At 41.6% G+C, this 24,071-nt stretch overlaps 1 protein-coding gene across 7 annotated transcripts in view; it reads right to left on the bottom strand.

Moving 5' to 3' along the window:
- Positions 1-24,071, bottom strand: part of ddah1 (dimethylarginine dimethylaminohydrolase 1) — an 84,441-nt gene that overhangs the window by 3,748 nt on the left and 56,622 nt on the right. For 6 of the 7 annotated variants that reach the window (XM_039600975.1, XM_039600972.1, XM_031760215.2 and 3 more), the window contains 4 exons: positions 17,753-17,852; positions 15,470-15,543; positions 10,204-10,323; positions 3,236-3,379 (listed from right to left, as the gene is read on the bottom strand). In XM_039600975.1, the coding sequence (XP_039456909.1) occupies positions 3,236-3,379; positions 10,204-10,323; positions 15,470-15,543; positions 17,753-17,843 (429 nt within the window). In that variant the 5' untranslated portion in view covers positions 17,844-17,852. The remainder of the gene's footprint in view (positions 1-3,235; positions 3,380-10,203; positions 10,324-15,469; positions 15,544-17,752; positions 17,853-24,071) is intronic. The other variant, XM_039600973.1, reaches the window with a different exon arrangement.

Raw genomic sequence — 24,071 nt, 5'->3', positions numbered from 1 at the left:
TGGGGAATATGAATGGGCGCACTAAATTTATTGGAAACCTGACCCAAAGTTGTGAAGGTAGAAATAAAGACAAAGTGAAATAAAAATAAAATGAAATAAAAGCTTCATGGGGAAAGAGAGTGATAGAGAAATACATTTGAGGTCACTAAAGTTAGAATGATTTTCCCTCTGGAAAACAACCCTGGACTAACCAAGCAGAACTGCCTCTCAAAAACATCTTAAGTTTAGACCATATAATCAGACATAACTCAGGGAAAGTTAAGCTTTCACAGTACTCTCCCAACACAACATCACTAAATCCTCTGCTCTTTATAGCACCTCTGAAACCAAAGTGTCTATTTTTTTGATCATTTCCAGCTGAGTTCTCATTACTTCAGTTGAGATTTATATGCTGGGTCAGGGTGGCATGGTCTCAGCAAAGTAGCAGCTGCTATAATTCACCGGACCTTTTGTCTGCTTAGTTTCGATGTGTCCAAACAGAGGCCTCAACAGCAGCTGCCAGCACTAACCGTTAAAGGTGCCCCGTCTCCACCCCCATCCGACCCTACCAATCCTCTCTCATGACCCCCTGCCTTTGTTGATGTGGAACTATTATGTAACTTCACAAGCTAACTAAAAATAGACTGGAGATCAGACCAGACAGTGTTTAGAGTCAGAAAGCAGCAGACATCTTGCAGTGTCTTGGTAATTGTGCTGACAAATCTCTACATCTCACTGAGGGAACAAGCAACAAGTTCCCCTGGGAACTGTGCTAGACAGGATAGTCAGCTCAGACAAAACTGCCCTTGCTATATTACGGCTTGTATTATCTCTCGGAGACTGAAAGCATGAATGGACATTTGAGGTGGTGTGTACTGGAATTCATTTTAAAGAACAAGGGTTATGTGCAGAGCTGTAGTAATCACAGAGGGATAAAGTTGATGAGCCATACAATAAAGATATGAGAAAGAGTTGCTGAAGCTGAGGAGAGGTGATGATCAGTGAGCAGCAGTATGGCTTCATGCCTAGAAAGAGCACTACAGACCCGATGTTTGCTTTGAGAGTGTTGATGGAAAAGTACAGAGAAGGAGCTGCACTATGTCTTTGTGGATGTAGAGAAAGCAACTGATAGGGTGCCAAGAAAGGAACTGTGGTACTGCATGAGGAAGTCAGGAGTGACAAAGAAGTATGTGAGACTGGAAAGGACATGTATAAGGAGAGTGAAACAGTGGTGAGGTGTGTAGTAGTAGGAGTGACAGATGGGTTTAAGGTGGGTGTGGGATTACTTCAGCTCTGTGCTCCTTCATGTTTACATTGGTAATGGACAGGTTAGCAGATAAGTTCAGGCAGGAATCTCTGTGGACTGTGACGTTTAGAGACAGCATTGTGATTTGTAGTGAGAGCAGGGAGCAGGTGGAAGAGAATCTGGAGAGGTGGAGGTATGCTCTGGAGAGAAGAGGAATGAAAGTCAGTAGAAGCAAGACAAGAGTGAAAGGAAAGGTTTACAAGATGGTAGTGATATCTGCTATGATGCATAGCTTGGAGATTATGGCGAACCCAAAAAACAGGAGGATGAGGTAGAGGTAGCAGAGCTGGAGATGTTCAGATTTTACTTAGAAGTTAGAAAGGCTAGGATGAGATGGTTTGGACATGTACAGAGGAGGGATAGTGGATATATTGGACAAAGGGTATTGAAGCTGGAGCTGGCAAGCAGGAGGAAAAGAAGAAGACAACAAAGAAGATTCATGGATGCAGTGAAGGAGGATATGCAGAGGGCTGGTGTGACAGAGAAGGATGCTAGACATTGCGTGAGATGGACGTAAATGATCTGCTGTATGGAACAGCCAAAAGAAGAAGTAGTAGAAGTTATATCTTGTGCTATTAATATTTTTCCACTCTCTTCAGGCTACAATTTCTTAAAAGACAGTTTTTGGAGCCAAAACTGGGTTCCAGGCCAATTTCTGAAGCATTTGAACCTTTGAAAGGAAACTGGTTCATGGAACTAGCATACATATCTCAAATAGTGCTCCAAATGTTCTGTTAATATGTGCTTTCAAAGAGGGAAGTATGATATGCTCAAGAAGATTTTATTATGCTCAAGTTGAATTCCCTCAGTTAATCTTGTTGAAAAAAGTCTTCACTGTGGATTCTAGTCCAAAGACGCATAATTTGGTGAATTTTTCCTTCTAAAAATAGCTGGCGGAGGTTGAGGTTTCAACCACAGAGTACATTTTGAGGTTTGAGTACTGTCTCTGCAGATTGCAGGTTGCCAGGTTCAATCCTGTGAGAATCCTTTTGACTTGTTGTGATGTGGAATGACCCCAAAGCATCCAAATAACAGTTACGGCTCAGCCCGTCCAAACCCCAAAGAGACGGAGGTGAGACAATAACATGTCATTCACGTCAAGCGACTGTAGCAAATACGTGTAACGGGTGAAAGACACATCTTGAAAAATAAACAGCACGTAAGTAGGTCACTGCATGTTTCAGAGATATTTGAGAAAGCACGTAGCTGTGTGTATCCGTGTAGTGAAAATGTACGCGGCGAGACAGCCGCTGAGCCAACACGGTTTCTCAAAGTCTGTCAAAAGCGTTTTATTTGCAATATATTTGATGAATAGAAGTCTAATATTCAAACGGCAATTAGTTCTGATCTTTCGGGAGAGAAATGTTGGTCTATGAAGTCTGCGACGCTCACCAGCTGGCTGCATATTATGCTGTTTGTGCTGATTGTTGCTGGGCAGCCACAGTGGATTTATCACTTTACTTTAGAATTTTATCAAATACATTTGAAACTGGCCAGAGTGAACCAAAACAGTACAACTGGAAGTCATTGAACCCGTCAATGATATTAAACCAATTGTTACAGCAGCTGATTTGAACAACGTTGCTCAAGTTCTGAGAAAAACAAGACCTCAATGTCTCTGGCTCCTAGCCTGCGGTCTGATGCTCACAAAGGACACTTCTCATCAAACTGCAGGTTCTTTTGTTAAAAAGAAATTACAGCTCTGGCTGCGGTTAGCCTGCAGTGATCCACTAAAACAACCATGTAGCTTTTGTAGGGTTTCTTTCCCCAGTTGTTTTTCTCAGAGGCCTGGACAAGATGAACAACAACAAAGACAAGTGCTCTTTAAATCTAAACCGCTAAACCAGTTTGGTTGTTCTGACGGTGGTCCTTCCTGCCAGGATTGTGGATGAATGTGCTTTATCGTCAGTGATACAAAGTTGCTGAATGTGGATGGGGGGGGGAAAGCACCTTTGCACTCTCTGGAAACTCCTCTGCTGTGCAGTGTAGAAGCACGTGTCCCTTGCTGGGCAGGTTCATGTAGATGCAGTTGGCGGCGAGGTCGTCGGGCACTGTTAGTTTGTCGTAGCGATGGTCACTCATCTGCTGCATTATCTACACAATTGGGAGTGAGGAGACAAGACAGGAAACAGACTTTGAGGCAAATGCGAGAGTCCACATAATGTTCAGAAAGACAGACACAAGCCAGGCCATGAGAGACTTTGATTCAGAAGCGAGGCCTCAATACCAAAAGTCAGCGCCACATCCTTCTACTGGCCAAACCGCCACGGGGGCCTGGGGGGGAAGGGGGGCGGGTGGGTTAATGAAGAACACAGGAGCAGACAGACATTCTTTCTCAGCAGATGTCATGTTATTTATGTAATCTGAAGGAGCTGAAGGTGGGACCGGCGGCGGGGGCTGAGAAGACGCTCGCGTTGCCAAGTGGAAGTCAACGGGTGAGGATGTTATGACCAGAAGAGAGGCAGGTGCCTCTTAATGTTTATGAGCAGAACATCTGCAGATGGTTACCTCGGAGACGGGTAGGGGAGAGAAGGCTAGTGAAAAAAAAATGTCAACATTCAGAAAAAATATTTTGAGAAGGGAGATTTTTCCCCTGAACTCTCTACTCGCCACTATGCTATTTTCTATCTCTACTTATTTTTGGCTGCTCGTTGTCTCCTCCCTTTCATGAGGTGCTTCTCTGCTAATAATTAGAAGTTAGAATTTAAGTGCGTATATACATCCATCCATCCATCCATCCATCCGCTTCCGCTTATCCTTTCCAGGGTCGCGGGGGGCGCTGGAGCCTATCCCAGCTGTCATAGGGCGAGAGGCGGGGTACACCCTGGACAGGTCGCCAGTCTGTCGCAGGGCCAACACACAGGGACAGACAACCATTCACACTCACATTCACACCTAGTGACAATTTGGGTTATCCAATTAACCTATCCCCTCAAACTGCATGTCTTTGGACGGTGGGAGGAAGCCGGAGTACCGGAGGGAACCCACGCAAAGACGGGGAGAACATGCAAACTCCACACAGAAAGACCCCGGCCTGATGGTGGAATTGAACTCAGGACCTTCTTGCTGTGCGGCAACAGTGCTAACCACCGTGCCACCGTGCTGCCCTGCGTATATATATATATATATATATATATATATATATATATAGATATCTATCTATCTATCTATCTATCTATCTATCTATCTATCTATCTATATATATATATATATATATATATATATATATATATATATATATATATACATATATATATATATCTCACTAGCTGGGCCCACGTCCTCATTTTAGGTTTGACAGGGTTTTAGTAGGTAAAGGCGAAAGCTTGGACATCAATGGAGCTGTGGTTTAGGTAAGACCTCGAAGAGGACTGGTGACGGCTCCTGGGCCTGGCAAATCCCCATGTACTAAATAGAAGTAAAGAAGTTAAAAAAATGAAAAGGGGAGGAAGGGGCACGTAAACAAGAATGAACAGCTTGCAGAACTGGGGGAACCTATATAGATCATCAACATCAACTCCATCCTCAAAAAGACCCAGCAGAGGATGTACTTCCTGAGACAACTGGGGAAGTACAGTCTTCCACAGGAGCTGCTGATCCAGTTCTACACTGCAGTCATTGAGTCTGTCCTGTGCTCCTCCATCACAGTCTGGTATGGTGCAGCCACTAAACAGGACAGGTGCAGACTGCAGCGGACTGTACGGGCAGCAGAAAGGATCATCGGCGCCCCCCTGCCCTCCATCCAGGATCTGTACCTCTCAAGAACCAGGAAACGGGCAGGGAAAATCATCACAGACCCCTCACACCCTGGACACAGACTTTTTGACCTGCTGCCCTCTGGCAGACGGTACAGAAGCCTGCAGACCAGGACCACCCGACACAGGAACAGTTTCTTTCCCCTCGCCATCTCCCTTCTAAACAGTTGACCTGTCACACTGCTCCCACTGCCAGACTGCAACTGCACCTTATGTACATTCTGTAGTATTCATTCCACCTCATTTCATTTCTGTGTTTTATGTATATACGTTTAGATTAGTTATTTATAGTTGGTTTACACAGCTATGTGTATGCATGTGTAACGTATATATAGATACGAGTGTGTGTGGGTGCGTGTGTGTGTGTGTGTGTGTGTGTGTCTGTGTGTGATTTACATTGCTGTGCTCGAGAGCCACCATCTACCGGAACCAAATTCCTTGTATTTGTCTGCACATATACTTGGCCAATAAACACGATTCTGATTCTGATTCTGATTCTGATAGATGAGAACCGGAAGGAGCGTGTTTGGAGGCGTGGTGCTGCTCCTGAAATATACATAATCTCCAATTATATATAAGCCACTGCACTGCACCCAAAAAGTGTGACGTCTGCTTGACGTACATAAAGGTTCAGAGGAGTGGCTGTGAGCGAATGCGATGACACACTACTACAAATGTGGGAGAAAAACTGGTGCTTTGTGAGCACAGTGGGCTTTGTGGCTGTAGATGTTTTCATTTCACTTCCCACTGACAGGGTCCATTGCACCAGGGAAGACTAAGGCATCTACAGAAATTGGAAAAGGTCAATTCCTGCCAGACCATTATATAGAAATATACATTACTCTGAACGTTTTATTGTGTGCATTGCATTATAAGTCAAATATACTCACACTTCTAACAGAAAAAAAATCAACCTTTTTCCAGTGTGAATAGTCACCTATTCCTATCCAAACAGCAAATGTGCTGTTCTAAGTGCTTTCCTGGGAAAGTATTCAGGACACAGGAAATGACACATGTTAGGGTTTCTGGCAGCACCATCATTGTTTGGTCAGGGTAAACACAGAAACAAGTGTGCAGTTAGTAAAAGCCAATAGAAAACTTAAGGAAAAAGTTATCAAAGGCTGGATTCATTGTTAAATGGACATGAAATCTCTGGAAGGTGCAGCGTGTAAAGCAAACACATTAAGTAACCACTGTTTATACCAACAGAGTTAAAAAAAAAAGATTTCACTGCGTAATGTTATGACTGCTGCATTATAACAGTACACTAAACTGTCAAAGAAGCTACTGTTTTTGTACATCTAACAGCTATAACAAGTTTTTCTATTTACAAATGGTACAAATGGTAAAATGTCAGCAACAAATGCCACTCCTGGGTGCAGGGCTGCAGGACGAAGCACAGCAGTGTGCGCACATACGTCGGCACATGCGTAATCAGACATTCCCAGGTCACTTGTGGGAGTGTTATGTGACTGCAACTGCCCTAAATGAAAACACTCGAGTCCATAGGGTGAGGGCCAACGCGGTCTGTGACACACGCGAGTATTAAGAGAGTAAAATGTCGACTCCACCTAAGATCCCAGTTGCTCCTGCTTTACTCTTCATTTTCTCATTAAATTCAAGGGGAAATATGTGCATAAGGGAAATGACATACAGCAAGATTTCCTCATGTTTCATGTAAAATTTTGATCCATGAAATTCAATTAAATCCTCACCTGACTAATGAAACAGCTGGTTTTCTGTTCACTGCCAGACGCTGCAACCAATCAATATAGGGGGGCAGACCTCTTTTGTGTTTTTCTAAACTTCAAGATGCTTTAATTGAATCAAATCTTAAGCCTAAAGAACTGAAACGTATGGGAGATTATCCTAGATACCTTTACACAATAGTGGCTTTTAACGTAGTCATTCTGGATCTTCACCAAGTGTTGAGCTACAGTCAATCGACACAGACGTACTTCGAACAATGGCTGAGGTCCAGCTAATACACAAGAGTGGTAACTGGGCAGCAAAATGTAGTCATTCAAGAGCTACTCGAACTAAATATTTACTGGATGGTAATAAAATCCCTCTGGGGCAATGACAAACCTGAGCAGTCTAGAAAAACACTGACAATTTCCAGGACCTTATGTGGCAATCAGCAGAATCTTTATCTTGGCACCTGGTGTGAACATTTCTAATGCTCACTTTAGCAATCCTTCCCAGAAACTGCTTAAAACTTATACAATACTGCTTTTCACTGAACGGCGGCATCACGCACAAGACAAATACTACTTGATGCAGCTTCCAGATCTGGACAGGAAACGAGACTGAAATTGCTTCCTGTTGATGGACCATAAATGTTTGGTATTACTGGTCTAGTATTTTATTGCTGCAGTGTAACGTTTTCAGTGGAAAAGTACACAGAAAAAGGAAACACAGGGAGAGAATGCAGGAAATTTCAGATGACACTTATCTAATGTTTAAGGCTGCTGCTATCGGCTTCTACAGCTGATTCAGGGACACAGTGGTATCACAAAAGGAAACTGAACATGCTGTGAAGGTCTAGATCAGGGTGTCAAACTCGTTTTACATTATGAGGCACATACAGCCAGAAAAAGAAGTATAGTTCTACTGATATGTCTTGTTTTCTCTACATGATAAAGAAATGCTGCTTTGGGGTTAAATTATAAGAAATAATTGTGTAAAATTACAGAAAACGTTCTGTTAGCACACTGCGCAGACTGTCCTGTAATTATTACATTTTTGTTTTTCTTTTGTTTTTTTTACTGTGTAAAAATTCCTTTTTAGTAGATAATCTTTTTTTTAAAAAAAAGATTTTTATGTTTATCTATTACTTATTTATTTTGATATGCTATGAATGCACATGGGGGAGGGAAAGCCATAAAACCTCTGAAAATACAGTTGCAAGTCTAAAATTTATGCCGTCCTTCACATTTTCCAAAGCCTTCCAGTGAACCACACTGGAGCCTCTGATGGGCCGATTCTGGACCCTAGGCCTTATGTTTGACACCCCTGGTCTAGATAGTAATGCCAAGTTTTATATTTGCTCCGACTAAAATATCTCGACAGCTATCAGGTGGATTGCTGTTAAATGTTGTTCGGACAATCGTGGTTCTGAGGTGATATAAAGTTACCTTAGCTCTAGATTTTCATCTATGACTGTTTTACATGGTAACGGTGGTATGGAGTAAGTATGTAGTATGGGAGAAATAGAAGAAGAAACAAAGCTTCAATCCATAAATAATCCAAATCTGGCACAAACACTCTCCAACAGTGGGAATATTTGTTGCCAGGATTTGGTCATCAAAAAAAAAAAGAAACTGCAACAGAACCTTCACCATCCCGTCACCACATTATCTATAAAACTCAACCGTGTAAGCATCCTTGAGGTGAAGATCAGACTCTGACCAACAGAGAGCAATGAGCTCATGAATCAAACTAGGCTGGGTGAAGGGGCCACCGATGATCTACAGCCTGCCGGGCAGTCTGCTGTAGGAAGGAGGGGGGTAGTGTGCGAGATTACAGGGAAAGGGTGCTGCAGCCTCTGACACAGGCTGTATTTTGGGATGATGACTTCATGAGAAAAGCTTGGCAGTGACAGCAACAGATGGATGATGAAATCCATCCGGTCATTCTGCTAAACACAGATACGCGGTGCGCTCAGCCTCAGCCATAGCCGAAATACAAACTACAGATCGTCGATGCTATTTTGTGATTACAAATGAATCATGCGTTACTCAAACCCGTAATAAAAATCAGGGCAGGTCCTAACTTTCTTGAACGCCAGCAAAGCGCAGCTCCCTAAAGACAGAATGAATTAGCTGGGCTCCAACTTTAATTTGCACAAAGTGTCTGCTGCATTCAACAAGGAGCCTCGTCGCCAGAAGAGCTGCATCTACATCCCAAACGAACAGTTTGGATTCATTAAATCTGCATTCATAAGATCTCGTTCTCCCTCACACAAAGAACATTATCTAATTACAAATCCAGGGCTGTTAAAGGCCCTTTAAAACAGGAGCTAATTGCTGTGAGAGAGAGAGGGTGACGTAAGCCATAATTAGAAAGCGAGCAGTCTGTCATTAAGTTTCGCTAGCGGCCACTCTTCGCCCCAGTAGCTAATTACTGGGGTGATCAAACAGGCAGGAATCTTAATGAGCTGGCGCTGGATTATAAAATTAATTCTATTATGCACTGATGCATAGGTTCCTGGGAACACTTTAGCAATGCAAACATGCTTACAAAACCAACAAGGCCAACCTTGTGCTTCTCTCGAGTACTTCAGCCTTCTTAGGACGAGCTGCCTGATGTTCTCTGAGATACACTAAGTGACATTTGCTTGATTTACAGTAACTCTGTTTAGTGCTGAGCCAGTAGGGGGAGATATCATACTAGAAGGCAAATGAGGAATACTGCCAGAGGGGACCTGTCAAGCCCAAAGGTGTATGTGCTTGCCTGTAAGTCTTCATACTTATGTAATTATATATACACTGCCTGCCTTTGTGTTGCGTAAATACACATTTCGCTGAATTTCTCTGCAAAAGTTCACATGCTAATGTTTGTGAATTTTGGGGGATAATTCCATGGGAGGGATGGGCCGAGATTTATTGCACTCTTGGTGCAAACGAGCGATCCGTCTCTGTCGGGGTGTAAGCCGTCTCCTCTGTTCGGTCTTGGCGGTCCCCGGGTTTCTGTTGTTGGAGCTCGATCGATTCAGGAGCCTTTTATGCAGTAATGAGCTCAAGCTGTTTAATGGAAGGACAATACAGTCGTAATTGAAGCTGGAGTGTGAGCGCCAGGGGCAATCCCTACAGATTAGCTGAGAATATGAATTAATGGGGATGGATTTAGGTGACAGGTGGTTTCAATGTGCCTGGAGTGGGAAGCCGCCAACAAACTGTAAGTAAGGGAGCCTGCTCTGAATCAACACGTGCAATGTCCTGTCTTGTCGCGTTATTCTTTCAGGGTTGTTCATACTAACGGGATCAAGCAGAACGTCAACCAAACGATGAAACAAAAAAAAGAAAAAGGATCCACTACGTCAATGTGCGTCAAAGTAAAGAAAAGACTGCCAATACATCAATTCACAGGTTACCATGACTACAGCTAGGGAGAGCATAGTTACAGTGTACATACGTAAACACACATACACAAGCTCCATACTTTGAGGGCTTTCTGTGCTGGTTCACTGGAGCCGATTACAATAAGGCCTGGTCCTCCCATGCTGCAGAAGCTCTTCAGGTGCAGGCCGTCGAGCACAGGCACAGTGGAAACGGCATAGTCCTGTAAAACACAATCCCATTACAAACGCTTAATGAAGCTCAACTAATATGACTTTCATTTCACAATGATAGGACAGGGTCAGGTAATGCTAATCATTTGGGGCTTGTAGCTTTAAATATTTAACAGGCTTTCTCATCACCCGCTAACAGGTTTCCTCAAGTAGTTCTTTACTGAGAAGACAGTGCTTTTTATCTGAATGTGGGTGAACAAAATGTTGTAAACAAATGATACAAAAGCATGTTACCACTCAGCAACAATGCTTCTCAATCCATTAAACTACAGTACAACAATGAGCTAAAACATCACTTATTATAATACAGGGCTATATGTATATGTGTGTGTAAAGTTTTACTGAAGATTGTAAAAGCTCAGCAGTGATCTGTGTGGTATCATGGGGCCTAAAGTGGCATTGAAATAAAGTATTGTACAGCTCAGTAGCGGAAAAAGCAAGATGGTCTGAGAGATGCTGTTGATCTCAGGGCTCATGGGGAGATTACGCAGCACCTTGTAGGAGCCAGTTCTGAAAGGCTTTTTCTGGCTGTGGGATGTCTGCAAACCAAATGTTGTCATTAAAAGTGTTACAAAAACACACGTTACATAAAGGGTACTTAGAAGAACTGGCAGCGATAATAGTTTTATTAACACCTGGATGCTGGTTGGTTTTCAGAGAACCCCTGGAACGTTTCAAATGTTAAGTGTGTTACGTAAGAATCGCTTTAAAGATACTGCTAAACATCCTCATTTGTTAAGACTGTGTGGGAGGGTTTGATTGGATTTATAGCGACATCATGACTGCCATCGCATTTTTCTTTAAATGTTTTTAAAACCTGATTGGTGCACAGAAATGCAAAACTCAGCCCTGCCTGCCAGTGACCAGAGCTGTTTAAACTAAGGCAGAGAACTTTTGTGTTCATGTAACCACTTCTTGCTTATATTAATGAGAAAAAGAATCATTCTACAGGCTTCTAAAGCTCCGACCCCAAGGATAAAAAACAATAAAAATAGGATTAAAGAAGTCCTATCTGACAGCTATATGGCTTGCTTTTGCAGATGAACAGAACTGTTTCAGGACCTATAGTTTTACATTTACCTTTAGCCCTTAACGGTTGATTTTGGACTAAGAACTCTCATTAAATCATCCGTTTAAGCCGCCTTCTTTGCAAGGATTAAAACCTTAAGGCCACGTTGGAGTTACGGCATATTTAATGGAAACATTGTTTTACCCCTGACTTTGTTTTGATTTACCCAACAGAAGGAATCTAGCGATTAAACATTAGATGCAAGGACTCAGGCCTTTATGTGGGAGAGACTTCTTAAGCCGGAGACGGATCCTACTGTGATTCGTAAACCTTGAAGTGATACCAAGATGCAATTTAAAATCTGACAGGATGTGAGACTCGAAGCTTATTTTCTAAGACCTTTTGTTCCTGAATACATTTGGATGACCTTATAAATTCAGCTTCGCACCTAAGAAAAGAACTTTTCCAACAGACGCCCATATGTTTTCTTAATCACACAATGTGTTTTGAAGGGGTTTTTATAGTGTTCAGCTTCATAAAACGTACAAAGGAAGTGTACATTTTCCGTCATTACACCCCATTTTTTCTTTCAACTATATGCTAACAGTTTTCAAGTAAATATTTGTGTTGCATCAATAAAACAGCACCATAATTCACCCAGTTATTGTGACTGTCACAGTTCATCACATGAAAGACCTTAATTACCCCCTTTGCTGATGTCTTCCTGATTTCCAGTGAGAACAGCTGAATTGTGTAATCTTTTTCTCATTCCTTATCCATAAACAGGGAGTTTCTGTGCAAAACTGGAAATGCAAGTCATGCATTCGCCCTTACCACGATAAATCCTTAAGGGAAGAAAGGCTTGCTTTTCATCTGCACCAGCTGCCATGTTGTTAGCTGAAAACATGACTGACTGAAGAGAAAGGTAAAGCAAGCTGAGCTGGTAGCTATTTGTTAGAAATTAGAAGTCAGCACTTCTTACCCATGGCAGAAAAGAGGCGGTTTAACCTCTATATTACTTCCAGAATAAACGGACCCCATCAATAACACCAATTACTCTGACCTCTGTGCGGACCATAAAGAGATACTCAACATCTGTATGCAGTTGTGGAGTAGGCTACTAAACAAACCTGGCAACAAAGTGATCCTTAATTTGAAAATGAAAGGAAAAAACAACAGCGACAGGAGAAATCCATCTGATATAAAACGGAAAGAACAACAATTGACGCTTAAGTGATTTTTCCTAGTGTCTTTTGCCAGAGACGCATCATTAAGTCCTGTCTTATCAGAGATAACAGAAAACACAGAGGAATCCATAATGAGGAATTCAAATCAGATACAGATGGGAAGATGGAAGCACTACAGTAAGGCCATTCAGGCTATGGTAATGTGTTCAACTCTTGAACAGTATGACCCACCTCTGAACTTGTGTGTTAGCCAGCTTTTTGGATTCGTCATGACTGTTCAGAGGGAATCCAAAAGTGTTACGAATAGGTCAAGCAGAACATCTTCACTTTAAAAGAACAGCCAACAAGATAGACAGGTTCAACCTTTGTGACCAACCACTGTGATCCTGTTTGCAGCCTGCTTGTTCAAGTCTTCCCTGAAGCTAATCTCTTGGTTTAGCTTGAAATATTGCTTTTATGTTGCATTTTTTTCCCACGGATGAAGTAGTAAAGAGCAAGCCATGGCTAACATTAATCTGCGTGGAAACTGAGTGAATCTCTAGAAGTCCTCTAAAGGCACCGAGTAGTTTAAAGCAGCAGTTTTTGATCTAGGAATATCTTGACGATGTTGTCTGCCCATAACTATTTGGCCCTAACAAAGCTGCTTGGGGCTCCACTTCTGTCTAAGAGGATAAATGTTTCCTCAGCTATATCTCAGAACACTTTATGCACAACCTGATGGATTAAATGAAAACTAAAGGTTTGGGGGGAAAAAGTTGACTACAATGTAGCCCACAATTAGCACAATCCAACATTATTTATCTAAAAGCTGAGTAACACAATAATGAATGCAGTATCTAGAATGAAGCACAATTAATGACGATGGCACCATCGATTTACATCAGCATTTTCTAATTAGGATTTATTTATAACAAACAGAACCGTGAGAAACAACCTCATACCACGTAACACATTAGACCCAACAAGTGTTTTTTTTCATGTCTTTCTCTGAGAAATTTAACTGGCATAAAGAAATTAATAGTCTCTTATTAAACTTCATCCATCGATTTTCTTCCGCTTATCCAATTTTTAGAGTCACAGCGGGGCTGAAGCCGATCCCAGCTGTCACCGGGCGAGAGGTTGGTACACCCTGGACAGATCCCTGGTCTGTTGCAGTGCAAACACAGAGAAACCATTCGCACTCACATTCACACCTATTGGGCGATTTAGAATCACCAGTTAACCTAACTAGCTGCATGTCTTTGGACTGCAGGAGGAAGCCAGGAAGTTTCTTTTTACCTGTGATAAAATTAACATTTGATGGAACTGTGAATGTCCTACAAAAAATGATTGCCCGAAAACTGTGATTACAGTTTTGCAGTAATGTAACACGTAACTGTCCTCAATTTGGACACAACATCAGCTCTTTGTAAACATCTGGACGGCTAACACAAAGCTAGCGGAATAATGTTAAAGTTGAGTGTATGCAAACCCCAGATAGGTCTGTATTGTCTGTTGGTAATTATGTGGCAGTGTGATTCAGGCTACTTTGCTGAGAAGCACAAAAATATTGTAACAGGAAGTGTAAAAAAAAATACTTTCTTCAGAGAGTACTGAGTAATATTTGATACATTGCTTTTTGAGTAATGACACTGATATGAGAATGCTGAATATGAGAATAAGAGTAACAGTGTGTCATCACAGCAGAGATGAGTGAATGGGATGATTGAAGTTAATAATGGGACAGGGAGAAAGTGCCTGTGAACTAATTAAGAGGTTTATTCGCCCAAATCAGCTTCATTTGTGTCATCAACTACTTGTTTAATCATTGTGTACAGAGGTGGCAGAAGTTTGCACCAGCACTTGATTAAAAATGCCTCAAAGCCAGATGAAATCGGGAACAGGGATCAAACTCTTAATTGCTACAGGGACTTTTTACAGCTGTGCTAATCAATACTTTCAGAGTGCTCTACTACAGTGGAGCTTAATAATAAAAAATAGAAAGACCTTTTCAAACTGTATTTATTTTTATGTCAGAAGATGTCAAATGGCCCTCCAGAATATTTTGGGGATTCAGAACTCATTGAATGCTAATGCTGGCTTACAATAAAAAGGGCTAATTACCTCCATGTACACTCAGTGGGATGTCCCGAAAGGGTTTCCACATCTCCTAGCAACAACTGGTATTTTTTTATGTCCACAAAGTTTGCGTAGCCTCAATGCTGACTGGTATGTCGGATGTCCTCAGAGGGATTTGCAAAGTGAATACAGCAAAGGAAGAAGTGAAAGCAGAGATGGAAGACTCTATACGATGAAGATATAATGGCTCAAAAGGAAGGAGTGAGGCAGAGATGGATGGAGAACAAAATGGAATTAGAGAAAAAAAAAAGGGTGGCAGAGCTTAATGGAAAAAAAAAAAACAAGATGAATGGAGTGATGATACTATTACCTTCCTGCCCTAAAGCCTCCATGATTGATATCACATTTATCTCCTCCTTTCTTGTTTGAGATGTGTAACTGCTTTAAAGAAAAAGATTTTTTAAAAGAATGTTTTCATACTGACTGCTATTTAGGAAATGTATTTGAGATACTACTTTTACTTGAAACTATGGATTGAATTAGAATTGTGACTACAGCTTCCCTCACATACACAGAACATTTTATGCTTTTCAGCCTATTATCTTTAGGTACAATTCACCCTTATCAACTTCCCTTCTTTCCCGATCATTTGTAGCTGGTGAACAATGTTGAGCATTCGGGATCTTAAATATTATTCCTGACACTTTGTTTCACTCCATGACAAAGAAGTTTAAAAAAAAAAGACTTCTATCTTCTTCAGTGACCAGACGTTACAAGCTAAAGAACCAAGAGCAACACAAACAAACAAGCGTAGCCCACATTCACCAACTTATTTGCATTTCCATGCAAGAACGCAGGCACTACTTTGCTACATAAATTCACCTTAAATGCATCTGCTAAGATCTCTGCTCCTCTCTGATTGGTCCGTTTGGAAAGTCCCACGAAGAACTCTCGACCTGTAGAGAGAATCTTTTAAGTATGCGAACAGAAAACCAGCAATACAGCAAGCATGAGAAGCTACAGTAGCAGAATACTCCAGTCAGCACAACGTGTACTTTATGCATGCCTGCGAAGTGGGGGCCAACTGTGGTTAGTATGGTGGCACATAAGCAGAAAGCCTTGAATGCCTGGCGAGGCATTGAGCAGCACACTGAGCTAAGGGATGGGCTCCTAATGTTGCTGCTGAGCCTTTACACTATAAGCCATTAGCACAGGCCTTGCCAACAGGAAATGTTTCTAGCTCTGCCATGTGAAACCAATTTCAGCTGGAAGGAACAACAGCACAGAGCCAGTGTCTAGAAACCCAATTAACTGTACTGTGCATTTTCCTAGTGGTCTGTGAAGCGTAGAAGATACTGACCCACATTTTAACTCACGACTGTAAGCGAACGTACAGAAAATCTAATAAAAGACCGCCGTGCTGTTGCTTGCACCGTGGTCTTACTGTGCAGAATGGCACATGACGGTTTTGTTGCAGATGTATTTTCGGTGGGATGTACAGCTAGGTTCACTGAGGCACCGGGTCATCGAGGTCACACGGAGGAATGCCTGTGTGGAGGATCTCAAAGCACAGATGCATATTTACAGACACGCAACTGTCTCCTCACATAGAGTATGAACTGTAGAGGCTACCCTCTGCCATTTCACTACATTTTGCTTTTTCCAGGTCAGCCTATATCCTCTTATTTATGGGAGTCACAGCAAAGCACCAAGTTCTCTGTGTTTTTAGTATGTCTGTGAAGGTTCTCAGTCATCCAGGTCATCGTAGTAGAAGATACTGGAACTGAAGGACCTTAGAACTGAAGAAGCTTCTGGGATAAGAGGTGAAACATCTTCAAGCAACTTAAAGAAGTCCAGACACTTTTCTTTCCAAGATCCTTAGACTATGTGTTGTTAGCTACAGAGTTTCTCCTCATCCCTTAAGATATTTATTCCAACAGTCATGACTTCAAATTTACATGATATGAGACATTTCGTGTTTTCAAAGACTTTGTTTTAAATATAAAATAAAGGCCTCACTGTGAAGTTTGTGTTTGTAATTATTTTTAAACACTTTTTAAAGACTTAATTGCACCGTATACAAAAATGTAGGTGGCATTCTGTACACAGATTAAGTGTACAGGTTTAGGTTTTTTTAAAAACGTTAACTTAAACAAAATGGTGAATGGCTGAAGCGCATGTCCAGCATGTAAACGGCGCTACTAGTTTCCAGTTGATAGCATTATACTATATTTTGAACTCCTGGAAACAAAAGGATCACATGACTCCTCTTTACCTCTCTGTGTGACACAACAGGTTGGCCTCCGGTCATACACATTCATCTGTAGCAAAACGGCCATTCCTGAACCTCGATGAATTCAAACTACAAACTAAGGACTTGGGTTCCCCTGTGAAGTTTTTTTAACCTGTACAGGTTTAAGTGAAAAAGTGACTTCATCAAACTGCTCAGTGACCCATTTGTGACAATACAAAAAAACAACTGACTGCATGACCCCCAGTTATTTAAAGTACAATTCATGAATGAACTGCAAGAGATTAAATATCAGGATGCTGATATTTACAGTGGGTGAAATTAGTATTAGATCTCCTGCTGAATTTGTACATTTATAGTTGCAGACTGGAGAAACCAGTTGGCAAGCACAGCATTAAGATGTTTCCACCAGGTGTGCACACATCTCAGAAGAGATTTGGGGCCGCTTGTCTCCACAGAAACTCTCTAAATCCTTTAGGTTTCTTGGCCGCAGCTTGGCAATTTAAAGCTTCAGCTCCCTCCACAGATTTCCAATAGGATTGGGATTCTTTAGATCATTCACTATTTCTCTTCCCTTAAGTATAGCGGGAGCACGTGGTTCTTCTCTGAATTGTTTAGATGTTCACTCACAAACTTAAGATGAGCCTGTACATGTGCCTTCTTGAGCAGTGGGACCGTGTGGGCACTGCAAGATTTCAATCCATGTGCATAAAACTGTTTAGATATATTAATATCTTGGCTGGTTCAGATCTATGGAGTGGCTTTTTATCCGATACTAAAATACAACATTGATGTTTTGATGTTGTGGGACTCAAACATAAGAGAGAAGTCTCAATTTGCTGGTTTAGAATGACCAGACAAAGGTTAATGAATAATCAATAAAGTACAGTGATTGAAGAGGCAGAGTGACCTACCCGTAAAAAGGACATCTCCTCCATCCAGTGTCGCATTCTCATCAGTCATTTCCACAATGTTCAGATTTAAATCCTTCAGAGCCCCTTTCATTGCCTCCGTCTGGCAGAAAAACAAGGACACAAACAGAAATAAAGTTAAAACATGTGTGCACATTTTAAAAAAAAACAGAACCGCGATGACTTACAGTAAACTACTTCAGCATTTCCTAATATTATGATATGATCCAGGATCTTCCTCTGATTTCTGTGAGGCACAGGATTTTGATTAAATACTGGTTCACGAGATTGTTTGTAATGAAACAAACTCTTTACTCCCCAACAGGTTATGGTGACATCATTACAGTGAGCCATGAAATGATGTCATTTTGTAAGATGTGCGTTAAAACTTTTACAAGGCAGAAGTTGTGGAAAAATAGATACGGTGAATGACCAGCACAAATTTAGCACAAATATTTCCTGCTGTCCTTCTGTTCTGGGTCATCTGTCTTTAATATGCTTAAAAGGAAGGGAATGTAAGGATGGCCTCCACCTGGTGAGTATTAGCATATATAATGGAATACATTTCCCTCATGGAATATTACGGGAAATCCACATTTCACCTGTATGTCCCCTCTGCTGAACTCAAAACCTGGGGGAAAGAGCAGGTCTGTTTTTGGCTCAACCTTCAGCTAATCCCCTCTCTTGTCTGACCGCCCAGTGCGATTTTACTGTCCTGTTTTTTGGGGTTCCTGCGGGAGTAGTTTCCAAGGCCAGTCATGTTAGCAGGAGCATCAGTGTTTCCACAGGCCCTATCTCACTATGACCTCAGCCTGATCACTGTGCTTTCTGGCCACTATAATGCCTCTGCTTCTCTTCAACTGCAGAAGGCCAAAGCATGAGGTCATCCAGGTAGACTGCCATGTGCTTCCAGATAACACAGGGGAGGCCTGCAAATGCACAGATTTACCTTCCCCTCACCTGCGCATACATCAGTATTGGTGCATGAAGGCATCCAAAGCAGGTGTCTTAGAATGGCTAGCACCTAGCAGGTCATTTGGACAACTGTTTTTTTTAATGGCTTTATGACCCAGTGATGCACAACCACAATGGCATACTTCCAATCCACTCACTTTCCAGAAGTAAAACAGTGGAATCCTCCGTGTTTTGTCTATATTGCATGTTTATCTCAGTTAACCAGGAGGAACATGGCGTTCTTCCAAGAAACTGGGGTTCACAAATTCATTAGTGGTTTCTTAAAAGCTCTGACGGCAAAAGCGTGCAGTATATAAAGAGCTGTATAGGTAACAGTTAATCCCATTCATTTTTCTTTGTGCGTTGCCAAGCCACACTCTGCTTTCTATTTAATTAGGTTTATAGATAGGTTATGTGAGGAATAAAAGGTTGAGTCAGGTCCCGAGGAACGATCCAGATGGGTGAGAGACAACTTGCGCTTTTGATGTTTATTCGGTTCATGTGTTATGCTGCCTTTGTGTGTCATGGCGTTGGAGTCTTGGCATGTCCTGGCAAAGTTTTTCCTTGTGCCATCACCAATTCATCACACATAATAAAACTTCAGTCAAATGAGTCAATTCAGACACTGATTGATATGGTTGGAAAAACCCCTGTTAGTGATGCTAGTTCTGCACACCAAAGCTGAAAAGAAGTGTCTATTTATGTATGTAAGCAGGCATACCTTTTACCTACTGGGCCTCACATACCGGCCAGTGTTTCCTTCTTATATAAGGCATCCCACTACCTCAGTACTCTGGCATTTCCTCTGGAATCACTGGAGATGATGTGGCCCAAAGGGTCCCCAATCACCACATGAACCATAATGGCCCCCATGAAGTGAAAGCATCTGCCTTGTGAGCTGTGCTGTGCTGTTCTGTTCTGTGTGTGGCACATGTGGACTTAGAAGCTCACATGACTGAATAGAAATTTCAGTACAAATGGAAAACAAGAATAAAAAGTGGTTTTGTAGCAAAATCTGACTTCAAAAATATAATGAATTAGTAACATGTCACCACATTTCACTGCACACCGAGAAGACACAGTAGTGTAGTTTATTGTAGTGTGAATGTTCAGATAAACTCCTACCCAAAGATGGCAGGCTACAGACATGTTTTTCTTTAAATCAGTGGCATAGGTACAAATCTTTTCTGTATTTGGAGACTTTGGCCAATCACACATCTTCACAGTCAAGATTAGGGGAGTATTACCAAGTCAAGAGGGGAAACAACTCTATGTAGGAGCAGATAAAAGAGGACTGCCCCCTGGGACAATGGGGTTTGAATCGTGAGGTTCCCTGATGGGAGAAGCTCAAAAGAGAGATGACAAGCTACAGGTATAGCACTCTATTTTTCAAAATTTATTTTCTGTATTACCTATATTACTGTATAACCCTGAACCTCTCAGGCTTGCTTACAAGTCCAGAGTGACATGGGAGATATGGCTTTCAAAATATCTGCAGGTGGAGAGCATCACAGAGCCCACACTACAGATTGGCCCCTGGCAACATAATAAAACTGAACAGGTAAAACTGGATTTCCCACTAGTTTTGGGAAAAATGCTTATACTTTTGACAAAATGCTTTTCATAACATTCAGATACATAGAAACGTGTAGTTAACACTCTAAACATGTTGTTGCAACTCATCTAAAAAAATCACTTATATTCTGCAAATAATAATAAATATTTCAGGTCCTTTGGATTCAGTCTTGCTTGGGTTAGAAGTACCGTTCTCAAAAGAAGCACTACAGTGACAATAAACACATGCACCTGTTTGTGTGTGTGTGAGCGTGTGTGTGAGCGTGTATTCATATCTTTGTGGGGACCAAAATCCCGGTCCCCACAAGTTTGAAGGCATTTTTGAGACTCAAAATGTGGATTTAGCATCTGGGTTACAATTGGGTTATGGTTAAGTTGAGGGTTAAGGTTAGGCATTCATTTGGGGTAAGGGGATAGAGAAAGCATTATGTCAATTAGATGTCCCCACAAGGTATGAATACCTGACATGTGTGTGTTTGTGTGTGTATAGATTTTCTATGGGCTTTGGTATTTCAAAACACCTCTCTGTTGGCAGCGGCAGGAAGTTTTTCTTGGCTCATGTGCGGCCCGCTATCACACCTCCATCTGTCTTCTGCTTATTGTTGATGGCAGGTTTTGAGGTTCCCTTCAGCATGTTGTAACAAATTCATTTGCGTAATATATTTGTGTATATATCTGTGCATAACCAGGAGTATAAAATCACTTTTTCTGTTCTCACAAAGACTGGTAGGAGCAGTGAGGATTCGGTTTTGATGTGGTAGCCTGCAATTTATGTCTCGAGGCTTTATTTTTAAATATCGCAGCAGTATTCTGAGATGTTAGAACTTAAAACACGTGTGGTACACATGATTACATTATACTAAGCTGTTTCTAAATCTTAAATCTCTGTGTCTGCTGTAGGTCTACTGGAACACAGCTAAAGTATTCACCTTGTAATTTTGCAGATCATGGCATGAGGTGTTGCTTTTTGAGATCTTTGAACCTGCTTCACTTTGTCACACAGGTTCTGATTAAGTGCTTTCTGGATTCAACAGGTCTGCCAGTAATCAGGCCTGAGTGTTTAGTGAAACTGAACTCAGCTTTCCAAAAAACATGGTAATCACAGTTAATTCATGATTTAACAAGCGGGGCAAATACTTTTTCACACAGGAGCAGGCAGGTTTGGATAACCTTTCTCCCTTAATCAATTAAATGATCATTTAAAAACTGCATTTTGTATTTACTTGGGTTATCTTTGTCTAATATTAAAATGTCTTTGATGACCTAAAACATGCAAGTGTGACAAAACATTAGGAAATCAGGAAGGGGGCAAACATTTTTCACACTACTGTTGTTAGGCGCTTAACTCAGTATGAAGCCAAAAAAAAAAAATGGTATACTGCCACTGCACACACAGCAAAATCATAATTGATATCTGGTGTGCCATTTCTTGCCACGCCGGCTCTCCCTTTCAGACAGATGCCGATTCGGCTCTGTGACCAGCCGGTTGAAAGGCGTAACAATAATGTCGTCCCCATTCCTTTTCTGTACCTTTCACACAGACCGTCGAGGCAGAATAAAGGTGCAACAGTCCCGCCTTAAACGGGCTCTGTGAAAGGGGCTTCTGTCTCTCACATTCCCCCTATTCTCTTTAAGCCCTCGTGGCAGGGTCAAGAATGCTCCTAGAGTGACTTCTCATGCAGAGTGGCCTATTATCTCTCACTGTGAGGGACATCCAATACCCAGTCCTGCCTAGGTGCCAACTCGCTTTGCCAGTCCTCCTTCTCCTCTCCCTCCCTCAAACCATCCTGTGCTCCTTATTCTCTCCTCTCCCCTTCCCCCTGCCTCCTACTCCCCGTTGCCCACCAGAGTGCTTGGCCAGACGGCATGCTGTTAGCCAGCACCCTGCTTTGAATGAAAAAGGCCTTTTAAAATTCATTAGAGGCTGAAGGCTCCGAGGCCAGTCGGTCTGCCTGCCACATTCCTGCCGTTCCTGCACAGGACAGGGAGATGGAGCAGAGAGAACAGCCCTTTATTTGAGGCTTTTTATGGACCAATTCTCCCTTCTCTCGCCCCTGGTACCCGTGGATATCGCATTCTGCTAAAAAGGACCATCAGTCTGATAGAGCGCAGTGCATTTGGAAAGGGAATTGAGTACATAACAATAGCATTCCTGAGGGTCATCCTAGCCTCCCTACACCAGGCAACAGAGTCCCACGCTCCAGTATAATAGGGATACAGCATTCCTGAGAGTCTAACACACAAGGAGGTGGAGTGACAGTCAACTGGTATTGTTTGTCAGTTTATAACGCACATAAAAATGTGCCATGTAGTGCCAGGTAGTTTGTGGTTTGGCTACAAACTATTATTTTTCTGATATCTTGGTTTGGATGAATTTGACATAGTTGAAGATTCCGTTAAAACAGTTAAAAATAACACAAAAATGGAAAAATATTTATCTTCATTCTTCTACTTCTGACAGCTTATGAGGCATAATGAGCACTACACCAAACTATGCTAAACACTACACTGGCAATCTTCCAAATTGGCAAAATAATCAGCAAATAGTTACAAACACATAATAAGCACTCAGTTTGTCTCTTGTGGTCAGACAATTTATGATCAATATCAAACTGTTGTTGCTTGTCTGCCTGTTAGTCAAAGTCAAAGATGGTGAAGCTTATGAAACATGGTGGAAAAGGGGTAAAAGAATCCATAAAAACCATAAATGTTCGGTGTGGATGTGGATCATTTTTCATTAAAGTCCAAAATACAACACTGGTCCTGGTGGAGGATATTCTTGTAGTTTTAGCTCTGTTTGGGTGACCACAATCTCAGAGAAGATATACAGATAAGATGAAAATTATTACCCCTCCTACTGAATTTAGAGTTGTTGTCGGAATTTTCACAAATGCTGTTTTTAACAGAGGAATATCTAAAATTTGCAAAGCATATTCAAGTGTCAAAACGTTGAGTGAGATCCACAAAGCACAGAACAATTCTGACAGAGGTAGGATGTGAAATATTTCAAAGACTCTGGAAAGAAAACTAGTGAGAGATGTGTCTAAAGACCCCAGAAAAATTGCTAAGACACATGCGAATGACTTAACCAAGTTGGTAATTGTAGTCTCAAAGAAGACAATCACTAGAACCCTGCACAGCAATGGACTGAGAGGTTACAGACCAAGAAAACCCCACTCCACAGCAAAAGAGACACCTTGAAGCCGTAATGAAGTATGTTAAGGAGAACCTGGAGAAAGATTGTGCATACTGGAAGCATGTCCGTTGATCACAGGCAAAGCTAGAGCTCTTTGGCCACAATGACACTGCTTATGTTTGGAGAAAGAAGTGAGAGGACTCCAACACCAAAGAACACGGTCCTATCAGTAAAACACGGTGGTGGGAGCATTATGCTGTGAGGATGTTTCAGTGCTTTAGAAACTTGGAATCTCGTCAAGACGGAAGGAATCATGAAGAAAGGAAATGTGAAGATTTTGAAGAAAAAAAATAACTCAACTTGTCAGCAGCAAACCTGGGTCTAGACTGTCATTTTGTTTTCCAACATATGTTCCAAAACATATGTCACTTCTGGTGAAGAGCTACCTCCAGAAACCCACAGTACAGCCAACATTATGGACTGACCTGCACTTGAATCCCATTTAAAAATCTGTGAACTGAAGACCAAGGTCCATTCCAGAAGACCACCAAATCTAGAGAACGGGCTTGGATTGCTTGCTGGAACTGTGACATAACTGATTGTTAGTTTTTGTTTGTTATGAAATAATTTTGTTTCTGTGTGCAAATTAAAATAATG

The sequence above is a fragment of the Oreochromis aureus genome, linkage group 17 (genome assembly GCF_013358895.1).
Source record: "Oreochromis aureus strain Israel breed Guangdong linkage group 17, ZZ_aureus, whole genome shotgun sequence".
NCBI lineage: Eukaryota > Metazoa > Chordata > Actinopteri > Cichliformes > Cichlidae > Oreochromis > Oreochromis aureus.
This window is presented reverse-complemented; position numbering and strand designations above follow the sequence as displayed.